The 19,182-nt window shown below is 34.1% G+C and overlaps 1 protein-coding gene and 1 pseudogene across 2 annotated transcripts in view; both read left to right on the top strand.

Moving 5' to 3' along the window:
* LOC135970840 (UDP-glucuronosyltransferase 2B4-like) overlaps nucleotides 1-6,569 on the top strand; it is a 46,015-nt pseudogene extending 39,446 nt beyond the window's left edge.
* LOC102126139 (UDP-glucuronosyltransferase 2B33) overlaps nucleotides 1-19,182 on the top strand; it is an 83,978-nt gene that overhangs the window by 61,289 nt on the left and 3,507 nt on the right. The window contains exons 1-5 of one of the 2 annotated variants that reach the window (XM_065545129.2): nucleotides 7,752-8,506; nucleotides 9,797-9,945; nucleotides 15,126-15,257; nucleotides 17,008-17,095; nucleotides 17,927-18,146. The exons of the other annotated variant lie outside the window; for it this stretch is intronic. Of the exons in view, the coding sequence (XP_065401201.1) occupies nucleotides 7,786-8,506; nucleotides 9,797-9,945; nucleotides 15,126-15,257; nucleotides 17,008-17,095; nucleotides 17,927-18,146 (1,310 nt within the window). The 5' untranslated portion in view covers nucleotides 7,752-7,785. Of the gene's footprint in view, nucleotides 1-7,751; nucleotides 8,507-9,796; nucleotides 9,946-15,125; nucleotides 15,258-17,007; nucleotides 17,096-17,926; nucleotides 18,147-19,182 lie in introns of those variants that run through there. 2 annotated transcript variants of the gene reach the window in all.

The raw sequence follows: 19,182 nt of genomic DNA on the forward strand, positions 1-19,182 counted from the left end.
TGATTTCTAGTTTTATTCCGCTGTGGAAAAAACCGACCTAATTTTGATTTAAAAACACTTTAAGACCTATTTTGACCTAAAATATGGTCTATTCTAGAAGATGTTTCATGTGCTGTTAAGAAGATTACATATTCTGCAGTGTTCGATGGAATGTTCTGTAAATGTCCATGTTAGGTTTATCTTACCTAGAGTGCAGTTTAACTCTGAGGTTTCTTCTTTAAGTTTCTGTCTGAATTATGTTTTTATTATTGTAAGTAAAGTACTGAAGGCTTCTACTATTATATCACGGTAAATCTCTCTCCTCGGCTCTGTAAATTTTGCTTTATATATTTGGATGTTCCAGTGTTATGACTATATATATTTACAATTTTATTCTGTTGCTCTATTTTGTTCTTTATTATTATATAATGGCTAATTTCTTATCAATCTAGACTTAATATATATTTTAACTAAGAATAGCTACTACTGTAATTTTTTTATTGTTTACAATGACAATAAACAAAGTTTTCTATTTCTTTCCTTTTAGTCTATGTATGCCTTCATAGGGGAAGTGAGTTTTCTGTGGGGACAATAGAGTTGAGTTTTAATTATTTATCTATTCAGTCACTCTATGTCTTTCACCTGGATCATTCAATCAATTTCATTCCATAATATTATTAATAGATAAAGATTTGCTACCTCCATTTTGTTAATTCTTTTCCAGGTTACTTTTTGTATCTCCTTTCTCTCTCAATCTATCTCTCTTTCTCTGTCTCTCTCTCTCTGTCTCTCTTTCTGTCTCTCTCTCTCTCTGTCTCTCTATCTCTCTTTGTGTCTTCCTTTAATGGTTAAGAAATTTTCTCTAGTAGTATGTTTTCATTTCATGCCACTTTTGTGTATTGTGTCTAAGTTTGGCTTCCTAGTTAATGAAAGATTTACAAGAATATTTTTTTGTCAGATAGTTTAATCTGATGACAACTTCGAGCACAAAGAAAACTAAACAAAACTGTATTTTGACATAATTTCCACATAATGACTTTTCGATGTCTAAATTTATATCTTTTCAAATTTCCATCTCTTAATCAATTGTAGTTACTATTTTCTTTAATATCTTGTCTTTTTTCTTCATGATAAAGATATAAATGCTTATATACCACAATTATACTATTAGAGTATTCTGAATTTGTCTTTATAATTGCTTTTACTAGTGCTTTTTATGCCTTAAGATGTGTACTTGTTACATGTGAGTGTCCTTTTCTTTCCAATAAAAAAATTTTCTTTATTATTATTTCTTATAAGATTGGTCTGGTGTTTATGAATGCCTTAGCTTTTGTTGGTGTGGGAAAATCTTATCATTCTTTCTGGTTTTAAGAATTGCTTTGGTAGGCACAGTATCTTTGCATGGCAGATTTATTTTCAGCACCTTAAATGTATATCTTATTCTCCTCTTGCTCACGGATTGATTTATTTTATTTTATTTTATTTTATTTTGAGAAATTTGATGAAACTTGAATTGTGACATTGTTTAATATGGTACAAACTTTTTCTCATATTGCTATCACTATTCTTTCTTTGTATTTGCCTTTTAACCATTTAAATAGGATGTGCCTTTGGGAAATACTCTTTGGATTAAATTTGATTAGAGTACCTGGATACTGTCATCTTTCTCTAGATTTACAAAATGTTCCATCATTATTTTCTTAAGTATGCTCTCTAGACCTTTTTATTTCTTATCTCCTTCAAGAACTCCTATTATACGGAGGTAGTTTGCTTAATAATATTTGATACTTTCCGTAGGCTTACTTCACTAATTTTAATTATTTCTCTTTTTTGACTCTTCTGACTAATTGCATATGTTTTACCTATAGGATTGCTGATTCCTTACTCTGTTTGACCAAGTCTGCTGTTGAAGTTTTCTAATGAGTTTTTCAATTCACTTCACTTATTTTTTTTAATTGGATTTCTTTTTATTTTTAAAACATTTCTACTTCTTTGCAAAATGTATCATCTTTTTCCTGGATTATTCTCTAAAATGTGTTTTTTTCAACTTTATATTCATATGTGCTGTGATTTCTGAATTTTTAAAATAGGTGTGCACTGAATTTCTTATCAAAAATTTTACAGAGCATCTGAACTTTAATTCTGCATTGTAACTTAAAATCAGACTTGCAGTGATTTCTAGGTCTTGGAGAGACTTAAGCAATAACTGAAACTTAATCTCAAATGTTATACTTGTTTGCAGGTCATAGTAAAGCTCCGTATGAGGACCTGAGAATTGTAAAAAATACGGGCGAAAGATTCAGACCTTTCTTTGGATTTTGGTCCCTGCAGTGTTATGGTACTGGTCAAACTCCGCAGCGTGGCATTCCTGCTAATAGGAACACCAAGCAGTTGCTGAGATCTGTGTGCCTGTCACTGTGGTTAGTACTCCCACTCTAGTTTCCAATTCACCCCAGGTCATTCAACCCTCAGGCCACTCCTAATGTCTCTCCTGGGGTAGGACAAAAATGGGTTTTCCAAAAAGAATCACAGATCCATGAAGAAACTGAACATTCCCCTCAAATTTCCTCCTCTGATCTTGGTAACTTCAGGTAAAGTTCTCTCACAGTGGTGTGTCTTCTTGGTGCGTGGAAGGGGTGTCATAATCCAAAAAAAATTATTCATCTTACAGATCATGAATTTTCCCATGTCTATGTGTCCTGGGATTTTCTTCTTCTCTTTTTAGCTCTGGTGAATTCAACGTGGCTTTTTGTATTTCCATAATTACTAGCTGTCTCTTTGTGTGGGAATTAATTTGGGGGGCGTTATTTCATCATTTACTGACATCACTCCTCAAGGAATATTTTTATGAGTTTGTAAACCATTATGATTTTAGAATTTAGAGTATGTACCAAATATTTAAAAAGCTGTATATTTATTACTTAAGTGTCCTGTATAACTATTTGGTTGGGTACTGTTTCTAGTAAATAATTACTATATATTGAAGCCATGTGTTTCTAACACAAACTTTCTTGGAGAGACTGAAAGTATATGGCAGAATATAGGGACAATATAATTACACATACGGAAACTTCTTCAGATTTTTATTAAAGCATAGGTAAACTATATTATTCTACAGGATGCAGATTATTCTTTATGGTACAGAGATTATTTTCGTTGTAGGAAATGAAAGAATTTGTCCAGATCTCTGCCAAAGATGGCACCGTGGTGTTTTCTCTGGGGCCAGTTGTGCAAAATATTATGGAAGGGAAGGCTGATCTCATCGTTTCAGACTTGGCCCAGATTCCACAGAAGGTGAGTACAACCTCCAGTCCTTATAAGCAGCCATTTACACAGCGAAGAAAGTGTGACTTTCCATTTGGAATTTGAATCTCATTTTCTGCTTTGCATTAACAGGCACTACTTCAACATAAAAAATTTTAAAGCATTACAGTAGTGTATGTGGGCTCAACTAATCATTTCCCTATGAATTCTTGAAATTACTTTGGAAATACTTCTCTTTCTTGTCATTTGTTTGTGACAAAATGAAAAGAAAATATTAAGTTCCTGTCTCACATTTTGTGATTTTAAATCTTTTTTTTTTTTAGACGGAGTCTCGCTCTGTCGCCTAGTCTGGAGTGCAGTGGCGTGATCTCGGCTCACTGCAAACTCCAGCCTTGCTGGTTCACGCCATTATCTTGCCTCTGCATCCCGAGTAGCTGGGACTACTACACCCAGCTAATTTTTTGTATTTTTAGTAGCCTAGTAGCTGACACTGCAGGCACCCACCACCACGACCCGCTAATTTTCTGTATTTTTAGTAGAGAGGGGGTTTCACCATTTAGCCTGGATGGTCTCTCTAATGATCTCGTGATCCATCCACCTCAGGCTCCCAAAGTGCTGGGATTACAGGCCTGAGCCACGGTGCCCGCCCAAGGTTTTAAGACTTAAGTTCTGTGCTGACTACTCAAAAACAAACAAATCAAAAAACAACAACAACAAAAAGAAACAATGCTGAAGTGTACTAACCCCAAGGAACATATAAAGGGAGGGCTGATATAACAAAGATAGAGAAGAATTATGCTCAAGAATCTACTCAACATATTTGATTGTATAAGAACTCCATCCACTGTACTTGGGCATGAAAGTAGAAGCTTCGATTAATGTAGTCTTTCTTATGAATTAGAATTTTCTAGAATAAAAAAGCAATTACAATTTTGATGTTACAGTCTAGCAATCAGATAATTTTAACTTTCTTCTTATCACAATTCTAGACTTGCACTCTTTAGGTACTACTATATATACACTATCCAAGGAGTTTTTAAAAATTTAATGGTTAATTAAATTTCATAAAACTCAATAAAAGCAAGTATGCTAATTAGGATTGTGAAATTTGTTTTGCTTATAAAATTGGAACATCTATGTATTCCTATGTTTTCAAATGCAATATTTTCATATAGGTTTCTGATTAAAAAAAAAAGTATGTGACAAAAGGCATAAAGATGAACAAAATTCAACATTGAACATAAATTCTAAGTAACTTCTGTCTTTTTCTTTTTTAATTAAAAATAAATTAATATATAAAATCAAGGAGTGAAGGAGGCATGAAGAAAAGCAGAAAGTAAAGATGACTAACTATCCAAAAACAAATAGCAAAATCTAAAGCAAAGAATTTCTATGAAGAGAATAGCATGGAAAAGACTCATCCCCATGATTCAGTTACCTCCATCAAGTCCCTCCTACAACATGTGGGAATTGTGGTAGTTACACTTCAAGATGAGATTTTGGTGGGGACAAAGCCAAACCATATCAGGCCATTATGATCTCCTGTTTTGGTTACAAATGCACACTTTTAATAATCCTTTCTAATTTTAAGGTCTTGACTTTGTACACCAATATTAGTTGACACATTTGCTTGCTAAAGGAAAATCTTGATTTCGTAACAGTCATTCTTTAAAAGTTGTGTAAGTAAATTTTGATGGTGTATTAAAATCCAAATCCATAGTATGACAGGTAAGACTGCCTAACGTCTTCATTCCAAATTAACTGTCTTTTGTAATCTCCTGCCCTCAACTTTCTCTGTGATCTATACACATTGGCATGCTCTCCATATGTCCATGACCTTTAATCTTTCTGTTCTTTATTGGAAAATCCCTTCTTGGCCACACACTGCCTAGGTCCAATCAAAGCTTTCATCTTATATCATATGTTACCTGCCTCATTAAGTTTTTCTAATTATTTCATATAGAAGTACTTGTGTTTTTTGTCTGGAACTCTAAACATCCTGTATTGTTCATGTGATTCATATCAAAATAGTCTTTATATTATAGCTATTCAATGTATTATCAGCTAATTAGTGAGGGTCCTCATAGGTAAAGTGATGTAAAATATTTGTTTTCCAAAACCACCATGTAATTTTGGGCTTTGTGTGGAATGACAGAAAGTGTGTGTATGTTGTGTATGTTTCTATTTTGTGTGAATTAGAAACTTTAAAAAAATCTTTTGTGATAGAGTGAGTTAATATATGTGGCCAAGATGACTGACTGAAAGTAGGTAATGTGCATGGCCCTCACAAAGAGGAACAGAAGGGGTGAGTAAATAGAGCCCCTTCAACTGCAATATATATTTTAGAGTTTATCTCATATTAAGTGTTTTCACTAATACAAGGCATACTTCTGAGATGTTGCAGATTTAGTTCTAGAATACTACAATAAAGCAAATATTGCAATGAAGTGAGTCACACAATTTGCTTTGGTTTATAAGGCATAGAAAAAGTTATGCTTACACAATGCTGTAGTGTATTCAGTCTGCGATAATATTAAGTCTATAAAGTACATACCTTAATTAAAAACACTTAATTGCTAAAGAGTGCTAATGATCATCTGAGTCTTCAGTGAGCGCAACTTTTGTTGATGGAGAGTTTTGCATCAATGTTGATGGTTGATAACCTTTTATGGTGGTGGCTGCTAGCAGTTGGCATGGCTGTGACAATTTCTTAAAAATAAGACAACAATGGCATTTGCGATATACATTAACCCACTCTTTCACAAAAGATTTTTTTTCAGCATGTAACGTTGTCAGATAGCATTTTACCCATTGAGGATCTTCTTTCAGAACTGGAATTAAACCTCTCAAACTCTAATGCTGCTTTATAAAGTAAGTTTAAGTAATATTCTAAATCTCCTGTTGTCATTCAACAATGTTCATAACATCTTCACCAGGAGTAGATTCCATCTCAAGAAACAAGTTTCTTTGCTCTTCCCTAAGAAGTAACTCCTTACTTACTTGTTTTATCATGCGATTTCATCAATTCTGTTACCTCATTAAGTTCTACTTCTAATTATAGTTATCTTTCTAGTTTTATTATATTTGCAGTTACTTTATCCGTGGAAGTTTTATTATAGGACCAACAGGTTCATATGCTTACTGTCCAATAATAGTCCGATTACACTGAAACATCAGGTTTGGCAGCAAAGAAGGAGTTTAATATTTGCAGGACACTGAGCAAGGAGATGAGAAGAGAATCTCAAATACAGCTCCTCAAGGAGCTCTGGGCTGGAGGTTTTAAGGAGATCATAGATGGTGATGGACTGAAAAATTGGGGTAATTGATTGGTTAGGGTAATAGGGACAAAGTTATCAGAGCAAGAAACAACATTATTTGCTGAGTCAGTTCCTTGTGGGGTCCTCTAGATCAGCTGGCATCAGTGAAGTTCCTCAGATCAGCTGGCATTAGTGAGGTCCTTCAGACCTGCTGAGTCAATAGTTTTATCCATGTGCTGGACCTGAAGGAATATCTCAGAAGGAAAGTTGATCATTTCATAATGCTTAAGTTATTATCTATAGAAGAGTTAAGAGGAACTACAATCTCGTAACAAGGTCTGCATAATTCCACGACAATAGCCAAATAACTATGAGGAAGTGAGTCAGAGAACAAGCAAACCTAATGATTAATGCTGAATGTACTACAAGCTTGATTTACTTTTCTCTTTTTCTCTCTTTTTCTTTGATTACCTTAACAAAGTTTATAAAGATAGTGACATCTTCACACTCTCAATATCTTACATGATGGTTGTGAGAATCAACATGTATATGCTACATCATAAATGAACATTTAAAATATTATGCTACATAACAGAAACCAGTCACGAAATACCACATATTGTATGATTCCGTGTATTAAAAATTGTCCAGAATAGGTAAATCTATATAGAGAGAAATTCACTTAGTAATTACCCAGCACAGGGAAAATCCAGAAACTAGAGGTGAAGAGGAAAAGGCTAAAGGCTATAGGACTTATTTTGAGGAGATTTAAGGGTTGTCAAATAGATTGTTGTGGTAGACGCACAGTTCTGTGAATATACTATGAAACATTAAATTTTACACAATAATTGATAAATTGTATGATATTTAAATTATACGTCAACAAAGGGTACAAAAATATATGGACCATGTTTCGTCATTTTATCTTTAGTTCTCTGTCAAATGGACTGCAGAAACATGACCTTTCACTGCTACCATTCTGGACACTCTTCCAAAATATATTGCATAAGACAGATGGCATGCCCATACAAGATCCTTGATATTAGCTGAAGGATAGCACTCATAAACATAAACGGGAAATTAATCACATCTTTGTAAACAGGTCATTTACCTTCATTTGTCTCCTTGCCATCCACATGCTCGAAATGTTGATTTAATGGTATTGTATGTACTTTGAAGTATAATGGTTACATTTTAACTTCTTGGCTAATTTATCTTTGGATATAACCATGAGAAATGACAGAAAGGAATAGCAACTGGAAAACAAGCATTGCATTGCACCAGGATGTCTGTGAAATGGACTTCAGTAATTCTGCTAATACAACTGAGCTTTTACTTTAGCTCTGGGAGTTGTGGAAAGGTGCTGGTGTGGGCGGCAGAATATAGCCTTTGGATGAATATGAAGACAATCCTGGAAGAGCTTGTCCAGAGAGGTCATGAGGTGACTGTCCTGGCATCTTCAGCTTCCATTCTTTTTGATCCCAACAACTCACCCGCTCTTAAAATTGAAGTTTTTCCTACCTCGTTAACTAAAACTGAGTTTGAGAATATCGCCATGCAAGAGGTTAAGAGATGGTCAGAACTTCCAAAAGATACATTTTGGTTATATTTTTCACAAATGCAAGAAATCACATGGAGGTTTGGTGACATAATTAGAAATTTCTGTAAAGATGTAGTTTCAAATAAGAAATTAATGAAGAAACTACAAGAGTCAAGATTTGACGTCGTTTTTGCAGATCCTATTTTTCCTTGTAGTGAGCTGCTGGCTGAGCTATTTAACATACCCCTTGTGTACAGTCTCCGCTTCACTCCTGGTTATGTTTTTGAAAAGCATTGTGGAGGATTTCTTTTCCCTCCCTCCTACGTACCTGTTGTTATGTCAGAATTAAGTGATCAAATGACTTTCATGGAGAGGGTAAAAAATATGATCTATGTGCTTTATTTTGACTTTTATTTCCAAATGCATGACATGAAGAAGTGGGATCAGTTTTATAGTGAAGTTCTAGGTAAGTATTTTTTTTCAATCTGTAACTTATTTATGTCTTTGAAGCAGAGCTTACATAAAGCTCTAAAGTCAGGGTAGTGGGGTTTTGGTAAGTGAATTTATAAAACGAAAATACAAGATGATCTATCAATCTCACAAATATTATAGAAAAGCTTAAATTACAGAGTCAGATAAAACCCTGTGGCCATGATTCACACAGAAAACCCCAGGAAATCATAAACCTATGTATCAGTGCCTCTAAGACTTTAAGTAATTACACATCTGTTTTACTATACAGTGTTTTACATCTTAAAAACAGTAAAACCCATCAAATAACATCTTACTCAATGCATAGATTTTGAATGAGTAGTTACACATTTTTCTACAACTATCTTTATAACTGCCAAAATTATTTTTTCTGTGAAGCTTAGTTTTCTTATTTAGAAATCAAAAGATGTTCCCATGTTACCAGAAGTTTTCCTTCACAGTAGAGAGAGAGAATGTCTATATCTCTGATGCAAAAATCATTAAAGATAATTTGAAATGTCTAATGTTTCTATACTCTTTCATTAAAGAATTGGAAACCATTCATTTAAAGTCCAATCATCTTATTGGAATGTGAAGGTTGTTATGTCTACATAGTTGCTTTTCAAACTATGTCTCTTTATTAAAAGATATAAGACAGATTAAGGTTGAGTACAAATCTTTATTTCAATAACTTCTCAAAAATTTCTAGATATAATTTACAAACATATTTACTTAAAAATAAGATTATTAAGATCTTAGCTTGCATCTAAAAGAGTACAAAGTTTTCATCCATAATCTCCACATAGTCCACAGTTCACTTGAAGAACCAAAGATAAAAGAATTAGCTTAATGAGTGTTATAAACTAGACTATTTCTTAGAAAATTATTTTTATGGGTACAGTAGAATTAATTGTATATGGAGCTCAAAGAGTTGTTTAAATGTCCATATACTACTATTGAAGCTTTAAAAAGAAAAGAAATTGATGTTTAATTGTCTGTGGCTTATTTTAATAATTATTTATGATTGTGAGTATACTGATGTGATATTAGAGATGTAGCTTAACCTCACAATTCTCCTACTACTTTGCCTTTCTTATAAATATTCATGGGCAAAATAAAAAATACATAAAATTAAATTATATCTATGAATGAACATATGCATATATTTTTCAAAGCACTGACGCTTTTGCCTATATTTTTGCCTTCATTTTTCTAACCCCTTTCAGAAAATAACCTAATGTAATTATCTTGTGTCATCCACCTTTTCTTTTCTTTTTCTTGTCAGGAAGACCCACTACATTATCTGAGACAATGGGGAAAGCTGACATATGGCTTATTCGAAACTCCTGGAATTTTCAGTTTCCACATCCACTCTTACCAAATGTTGATTTTGTTGGAGGACTCCACTGCAAACCTGCCAAACCCCTACCTAAGGTAAACATACTGTCATTGGTTTTATTTTGTTGACTTTGAATTTTCAGTAGAAATGATTCTATAGTGTTCATTCAGAGTGTTTGACTTACACTGAAAGAAAGATGGGAAGTGGGTGGGGTAAAGCAGATACCAATTAGAACTCATGTATATAGTGATACCATCACAGGTATGTGAGTTTTATGAGTGCTACAAATAGAGGGGAATACTAAGGAGACTTCAAAAATAGAGTTGGTTAAATTAAAGTCTTCATTATTTAACACCTAAGAAGGTATTGATCATGCATTCCAATAATATTTACAAAGGGATTAGCACAAAACACAGGTAAGTGCACAATTTTCAGTGAAAATAATGGACACAATTTCTGTCCCCACATACCTTACATTCTACTTCAAAAGATAGAATATGTGCAAGTAATAAAAATTACATAAAAACTATTATCTCAAGGAAAAACCCAATGTCAAGAAAGCATCAGTGGAGATAATAGAAAGTATCCTAGAGTCACTGATTACTACGATGAGAGCTGAACAATGTATAGGAATAAGTAAAAGAATGATGGGGAGAGATAGACAAAGGAAGGAAAGCAGGTAAAGTCATCAGGATAGTTCTCAAGTCCTCAGGTTTAATTTGCAGGGAGAGACTAAGAATCAGATGATGCTGAGAGGCAAATTAGAGCCAGATACATATTAGGAGTTGAAATACTTATTTTAACACTTTTAAAAACTATGAAAAAGAGTTAAGAAAGAAAGCTATATGAAAAGATTCTCTTCTTTAAGAAGAGCTTTCAAGATATTCAATGATTAAATTGCAGGAGGGTCAGAATAAAGAGCCAGCCATTCAGGAAATTTTGCATGGATTCAGGTAACAGATGATGGAGAAGTGGACGAGTATGTTGATAGAAATAATGATACCTACATTTACAAAAATAGTGACAACTTTATATTGTGTTGTGTGAAAAAATATTAACACAGAAAAACACTTGAAGTGTCTCTGGCTTCTAGTCAGTTATTCAGAGATATTGTTTATTTTGCAATTATTATTATTTTGCTATTATTACTAATACTACTAATTACTTAACATGTGCAGGTCACTTGAGATATCATTCTTCATTTAATAGTGCCAGATTTTTCAGTACATCGGCATTATATTATCTTGCAAAGTCGTAGTTGACAGACACCATGTGGACTTGACTAAAAGTAGACTTACCAGTTTTGACAGTAAGATGAGCTATCGAGAGAACCCGTTCCTGATGTTTAACGTGGGTTCCTTTCTATTTCCTAAGTGTCTCGGCTGGGTTGAGAAATAAAGAGAAAGAGTACAAGAGAGAGAAATTTAAAGCTGGGTTTCCGGGGGAGACATCACATGCCATCAGGATCCGTGATGTTCCCCAGCCTTAAAACCAGCAAGTTTTTATTAGTAATTTTCAAAAGGGGAGGGAGTGCATGAATAGGATGTGGGTCACAGAGATCACATACTTCACAAGGTAATAAAATATCACAAAGCAAATGGACGCACGGTGAAATCACAGGGCCGCGAATGAGGTGAAATTAAAATTGCTAATGAAGTTTCGGGCACCCATTATCATTGATAACATCTTATCAGAAAACAGGGTTTGAGAGCAGATAACCTGTCTGACCACAGTTTATTAGGAGAGAATTTTCCTCCACCTAATAAGCCTGGGAGCACTATAGGAGACCGGGGCTTATTTCATCCCTTAGGCTTCGACCATAAAAGACAGAATGCCTTAAAAAGGGGCTGTCTACAGGCCTACCTTCAGGGCGCATTCTTTTCTCAGGGATGTTCCTTGCTCAGAAAAAGAATTCAGCGATATTTCTCCTATTTGCTTATGAAAGAGGAGAAATATAGCTTTATTCCGTCCGGCTCACTGGTGGCCAGTTCAAAGTTACCTCTCTTGTTCCCTGAACATCGCTGTTATCCTATTCTTTTTTTAAGATGCCCAGATTTCATACTGTTCAAACACACAGGCTCTACAAACAATTTGTGCCATTGACACAATCACAGGGTCCTGAGGCGACATTCATCCTCTTCAGCTTACAAAGAAGATGATAGGACTAAGAAATTAAAGACAAGACAGGCATAGAAAATCACAAGGATATTCATTGGAGAAGTGATAAGTGTCCATGAAATCTTCACAGTTTATGTTCAGAGATTACAGTAAAGACAGGTGTAAGAAATTATAAAAGTATTAATTTGGGGAACTAAAAAATGTCAGTGAAATCTTCCCAATTTGTGTTCTTCTGCCACAGCTTCAGTCAGTCCCTCCCTCTGGGGTCCCTGACTTCCCACAGCAATGAGCTAGTTGAAATTCTAAAATTCTCCCATAGGTAATGAGGATCTTCACCAGTATCACAGCTTAAAACACTTCCTCAACAAAATAAATGTGTTCCTATAATATTTGCAGACAAACTCAGTTTCACTTGATCTTACTAAAGCATTTAAATCATTCTTCATTGAGTCCCCAGGGGTTTACATATTACAGCATAAACATACCCTATGAAAGCAGATGATTTTTGCCGTATGACAAGCGACTCATTAAAGCTCCCTGTGTCAACTTGCCTTAATATCATAGCCGCCTGGCAGAGAAACATAGAGATAATGACAATGCAGGTATAATAAAGACCAAATAATTTATACCACTTGTATCTGAATAGTGTTCTTAGTTTCAATACCAAAAAAATTCTGTCGGCATATAAGATTATATTCTTTATGAAAGAACACAATAAACTCATATATTTTAAATTCATATCACACTTTTAAAACGTGTACAAAGCAAGCATTCTTTATTACATTATTAAGTAATCTCTTAAAAGATAATTTTTGTCCACATAAAGCTGAGATTTTATTCCATTGTTAAAAATCAATATCTATATTGAATGCAAATTGCGTGGGCTTTATATGATAACTTTCTCAAGAGACAAAAGCTGAGGTAAGACTAATGAAAAATCTATGCCACCCTGCCCTACTCTTGAAAGATTTTCCCACTCACACTAAGGGAAACCGATAGTGTCAGTAGGAAGGGGAAGAGAGTAGGACTTGTAGAAGGACAAGAAAAAGGATGACTAGTAGTACAATATTGATAATTACTACTATTAGCTGGTGTTACTAACTTGCAGAAAGATTTGAATGCAAGTCAGTGGTTGTGAAACCAGTTCTTTGTTTATTATGTAAAATAATTGCTAACCCAGGTTGCTTTCATTTCAATTATATATTAGATTCTCAGATAATTTCTATATAAGAGAATAAGATATGACAAAATGTATCAGGTGTTTAAAAATAAATATTGCTGTAAATTTTATACTATATTCATGTGAAATCATACAGAGAAAAATATTAATCAAGGTACACCTATTCGACATTATGGAAAATATGCATGAAATTAACATTGGAAGTAGTCCAACATCTTAAATGAAGGAATAATTAAAAACTTATTCTATGTGCATACAATAGCATTACAATAATTTTATCAATGAAATATTCAATTACACTGTCAGCTGTAATACAAACAAAGGGAGTTAGAAAATGATAAACGTAACAAGATGACAAGTTTTTGCAGGAGGAAAATGCATACACAATAAGATTAACATTTTCTAAATAAGCGTCACATGCATACATTTAGCTATATAAATAGGACAAAAGCCATGATGAAAAAATATATTTTACATAAATAATATCACAACATAAAAATTTTAGAAAAATTTTATTTAAAAAAATTTTCCATGCTTTTATAAAATTTCTTACGTTAATCTTATATTATTTTTATGATGTTATTACAGAAGAAGAAACAACCAGTCCATATCAGTGATGAATCTGTAAACAGAGGTCAGGTTCTTTCAAGACTGCATGGGTAAACAGGGCTCTCAGCATCGAACTAGTGAGGTGACACACTGAGCATCAGTTACAGGAAACATGGTGAACAGTCAACTACAGTCACGCACAATACCTACATGCCCCAAGTATTACCTGGAATAGCACTACAACGATTCTTACGTCAAGACTAAAAATCATATTTTAAAAACGCTCTGCAATATGTGGTCTGCTCAGTTAACATTTGGACATTTTTTCTTTGTTTTGTTAAGAACCATAAGGAAAAGTTTTACCACAATGATTAAATCTGAAAGTATTTAAGTTTAAACATTGGCATACATTGGAGAATGCAAGTCAAAATAAATCTCAATCGGTTGCAGCCAAGCACATCTTCATGAGGAGTGTAATGTGGTGTGAGTGAGCTACTCAAAAGAGAGACAAGCCCTCCCCTGCAGAAAGGCCTGGTGGCCTCTTCTATTCTGGTGCAAGTGCTTCCTCTGAGACACAACAAAGTGATGATGGGAGTTCCTCACATGCAGTTATAAATAGCACATCAGTTTAACAGTGTGATTTCAGGTCAATAGGTGCTCCACCTAAACAATAACCTGAAAATATGATCATTCAACTATGTAACTGTATACTGTACAATTCTGTATTATAAATAAGACTCCTGGACTAATTCACAGAAATTCCAAATTACAATACCAAACTCCAGAATGTCAGTGGTTCTTAACCATCAGCTTTTATTTTTGTTTAGTTTTTCAAAAACTACCAGAAAACTCTGACAAACTTTAAGTGAAGTAAAAAGTGCTGTAGAGAAACATAAATGTAGATATAAAATTATCCCAACTGTGAGCAGCTTATCCTCAGAGCTCATAGTGAGGGAAGTAAACACTAATGGCTTCCAACTAAAAGAATCCTACAGAAAACCTGCCTGAAATCAACACAAGTGATTTAGTAGAACAACAATATAGAATTAAAGCTGAGTGATGCCACTTTCCAAGAACCTATGTTAGTAATTTTAGTATTATAAGAGAAGAGTCTGTGTGTAATATTTTTAACATTATCTCCCTGACTACAATGTAATAGCTCCATTTCTTTTCTCCCTTGCACACATGCACACAAATACATACACATACAAACATAGTTACACGAATATCCTTAGCAGCGTCCACCTATCTCACATTATGTATCTAATTGCAAAAAACCTGAGTGATTGAGTCAGTTAGAAAATATTATTTACTCCAATGATTACTCAAAATACCTGATTTTCTCTCTTTAGTAATTTGTCCCAATTCTTTCAGTAGTGCCTGCTGTGCTGTTACTCTTTTGTGATGAAACAAATTCTTTTTTCACAGGAAATGGAAGAGTTTGTACAGAGCTCTGGAGAAAATGGTGTTGTGGTGTTTTCTCTGGGGTCAATGGTCACTAACATGAAAGAAGAAAGGGCCAACGTAATTGCATCAGCCCTTGCCCAGATCCCACAAAAGGTAAGATGAAGTGTCTTACTGGTGTGGAAAACTACTGAAAGAGGCTGCTAAAGTTTGTAAGTAATCCAATTATAGAAACTTCTGACAACTGTGAAGTTGACCAAAAGTTGAAAAATTAGAACAAGGATATTCCTGGAGAAACAGTGATAAGTTTGAAAATTGTGGTTGCATTTAAAAAAACAAAATGTTTTTAAGTATGAACATTCCCCTATGTAAAATATGCAGACAATAAATTGTATGGAGAAAGGTATTTAAAAGTGTTTGGAGACTTCACCTCCTGTCCCATAAAATTTTGAATTGTGTATGTGATCTACACGGAATGAGTATTAAAGAGTAGATTGAACTCTTTATAGCCGAATATAGCCTTAAATATGCTTGTATAACATCTACTGACAGAAGTCATAGTTGTGCCTCAGACTTAGAGGTTGCATGTGGCCCTGAGGGAGTTTCTACCCTTGGTATGCATGAGTGGTTTCTATTAGCATCAGTGGGAACTCACTGCTCCATAAGTATCCACCAAAGGCAACTTGAGACCCAGAGTTATTTTTAATTTCTGATATTAACAGTCATACATACTGCTGAATTTAACTCAATATATTTCAGGTAAGTGAAAATGGTGCTTAATGTAGTCTTTAGAATGACTTTCAGGTGTTTTCATAAAAAATGTTTATCCAGAACTGCATCCTTGTAAAAATACAAGTAAGACTCATGATCATTTTTTTCAGAACAGTTTTCCTAATCTCAGCAGTATCCAATGAGTGAAGAACACTTGACTGATTCTTGGGCCATCTCTATTACTTATTGTACTCTGGAAGCTCTTGGTGAATGTTTACTATTATGGAATGTAGTATTTCTATTTGCACTTTAAGTCAGATGCTTATATAAAATACCTGACAACAAAGGAGAAGATTGCCTCTGTTAGTAATTATGCGGTATATACTTTATTTAAAGGTCTGCGGTAGTATAACACGATTGAATGTCATTAATTTAGGAATAATAACTGCCACATGTGGGGAGCAGGGGAGTAAGGAAAATGAATTCCAATCCTGTGATTAAAAGTGTAAACTATAGGCCAGACACGGTAGCTCACGCCAGTAATCCCAGCACTTTGGGAGACCAAGGCGGGCGGATCACGAGGTCAGGAGTTTGAGACCAACTTGGCCAACATGGTGTAACCCCATCTCTTCTAAAGATACAAAAAATTACCCAGGCATGTTGGCATGCACTTGTGATCACAGCTACTTGGGGGGCTGGGGCAGGAGAATCACTGTAAGAGGTGTACCTGAGTAATGTTCATGGTACTATTCAGAGAAAGAAAGCAAGCCTTTTCTGTACAACCTCACCCACATCATCATATTCTGACTGGTGTGAGATGCTGTCTCATCATGGTTTCGATTCTCATTTCTCTAATGATGTGTGATGTTAAGCTTTTTTTTTTTTTTTTTTTCATATGATGACTGGCCACACGTAGGTTTTCTTTTAAAAAGTGTAACGATTTTTCAAATACTTGAACTTTTCATTGATAATCTGATTTTTTCTAAGATACTATTTTGGAAAATCATGATTTCCTTATCTGCCTAACTAGTTATAAAAGTTGAGAAAATTAAATGTGAGTATTCTATTTACATAAGTCTTTGAGTAGTTCTGATTTTCTAACATCCTTTGATCTCGTTCCTATCCTTTTACAGTTCTAACATTCTATAACTTTTGAATTCCACTCATGGAATAAGATATTTTCTTACTGTAACAGGTTCTGTGGAGATTTGATGGGAAAAAACCAGATACCTTAGGCCTCAATACTCGGCTCTATAAGTGGATGCCCCAGAATGACCTTATAGGTAAGACTCCGGTGAACAAATACTGGATATATTAGTAACAGCACATTAGAATGTTAATAGTCATGAAACAAGATTGTTACATATTTGTTTATGAAAAACAAAATGTAACTTCTTTATATTTATTTACCAGTCCTAGAGGAAAAGAATACGCTATAATTATTGGCATTTTATGACATACACTCACATTCTTTATGGTCAGAATCAGTGAGAATCTTTATTTCAGGTGTTACTACATCTCACAGAACTTTTCAATAACTTCCTGAGCTGTCTCTCTGTCTCCTATTTCTACAACTTTACACCTGTTGTTTCCTCTCCTGCAGGGTTATTTCAAATGCCACCAAAAATAATAGCTCTTCTATCACCAGTGACTCTGTATTTTCTGAAGGATTAAATTGCTAATCTTAATCATAAAGTGATGACAGGTCATGATGAAGTGTGATGTTTCCTTCCTCAATCCTAGCACCACCACCAACCCACTGCCTGCTGCCTTGCACACCCCACATATCACATTCGGTGACTGCACTTAAAATAGCAGTTCACATCATGCCCATCTCTTGCTGTCTTCTTTATTGCACATTTTAAAAATCTAGATCACACTTTTTCATTAGTCCAACTGGAACTCTTGTATTGTTTTGCAGTCTGAAGTCACACACACCATGCAGCCTTCACTTGCATACCCAGCACAAGTACGTGTTTTTTCCTCTGAAGTCTGAAAGCAATAGCAAATTAGTTCAATGTGTTATCTAGAAAACACTGTCACTTTCAGAGCCTTTCCTTGTGCATCTCATTTTATTCCTATGAATAAGTTTTCTAAAATTCATGCAATCCTAGGTCATCCAAAAACCAGAGCTTTTATAACTCATGGTGGAGCCAGTGGCATCTACGAGGCGATCTACCATGGGGTCCCTATGGTTGGCATTCCATTGTTTGCCGATCAACCTGATAACATTGCTCACATGAAGGCCAAAGGAGCAGCTGTGAGATTGGACTTCGACACAATGTCGAGTACAGACTTGGTGAATGCCCTGAAGACGGTAATTAATGATCCTTTGTGAGTAGAACAATATTTTTCACTAGGTGGTATTTATAGATAGCTTCTCTTGTCAATAGCGAGTGTGAGCTTCATCCTTTTTATAAGAGAGTAATTCTGAAAGAATTTAAATGATTTAACCAACCTGAAATCTGCTTTTATTTTTTATCTGTTATTTAAAAATTGTATTTGAAACCCATATGTCTAATGAATAGCCAGTTAGTGAAACAATTTTCTACACAAAAATAATTTTAAAATGATATAGATAATATAAAAAAATATATTTCTTAAAATTTTGACATAATGAATCCATAGTAGAAAGGATGAATAAATGAAATAATATAATAAATATTTTAATTAAATATCTAAAATGCCTCAGAACATGATGATTTTCCTGCTGAAAAATTAACTTTTATTATTATCACTATTGTAATGGACTTGAAATTGAGATTTAATTTTGATACCATAAAATCCTCTTCTTTGTGGTATAAACTCCAAATATATTTATTATGTTTACAGAGTCATGAAGCCATCATTATCCCATAATTTTAGAACATTTTTATTAGCACAAAAGAAACTGCAATGACACAGAAGTCACTTCCTATGACCACTCTGCCCTAGTCTAACACTAATTTGTTTCCTTTCTCTAGAGATTATTCTCTCTAGAGAAATTTCATATAAATGGAATTATACAGTTTAGGGTGCTGTGTAAATGACATTTCACCTAGCTTAATTTTTTGTTGTTTTTTATGGTGTTTGTTTTATTCATGTTGTTGTGTGTTTTAATACTTCATTTCTTTTTATAGCCATTTACTATTTTTTAGTAAGGATATGTCATATTTTAGTTGTTAACTTCTCAGTTCATTGGCCTTTTGTTTGTTTCCAATTGTGGTTACTAGGAATATTGCTACACAAGTTTTTGCATAACCCTGTTTTCCTTTCTTTTGGGTTGATACTACAAGTGGAATTGCTGGCTCATGTGGGAACTGTATGTTTATGAAGAACTGCTAAACTGTCTTCCAAAGTACTTGTTTCATTCATCACTACCACCAGCAGT

This window comes from Macaca fascicularis, chromosome 5 (genome assembly GCF_037993035.2).
Source record: "Macaca fascicularis isolate 582-1 chromosome 5, T2T-MFA8v1.1".
Taxonomy (NCBI): domain Eukaryota; kingdom Metazoa; phylum Chordata; class Mammalia; order Primates; family Cercopithecidae; genus Macaca; species Macaca fascicularis.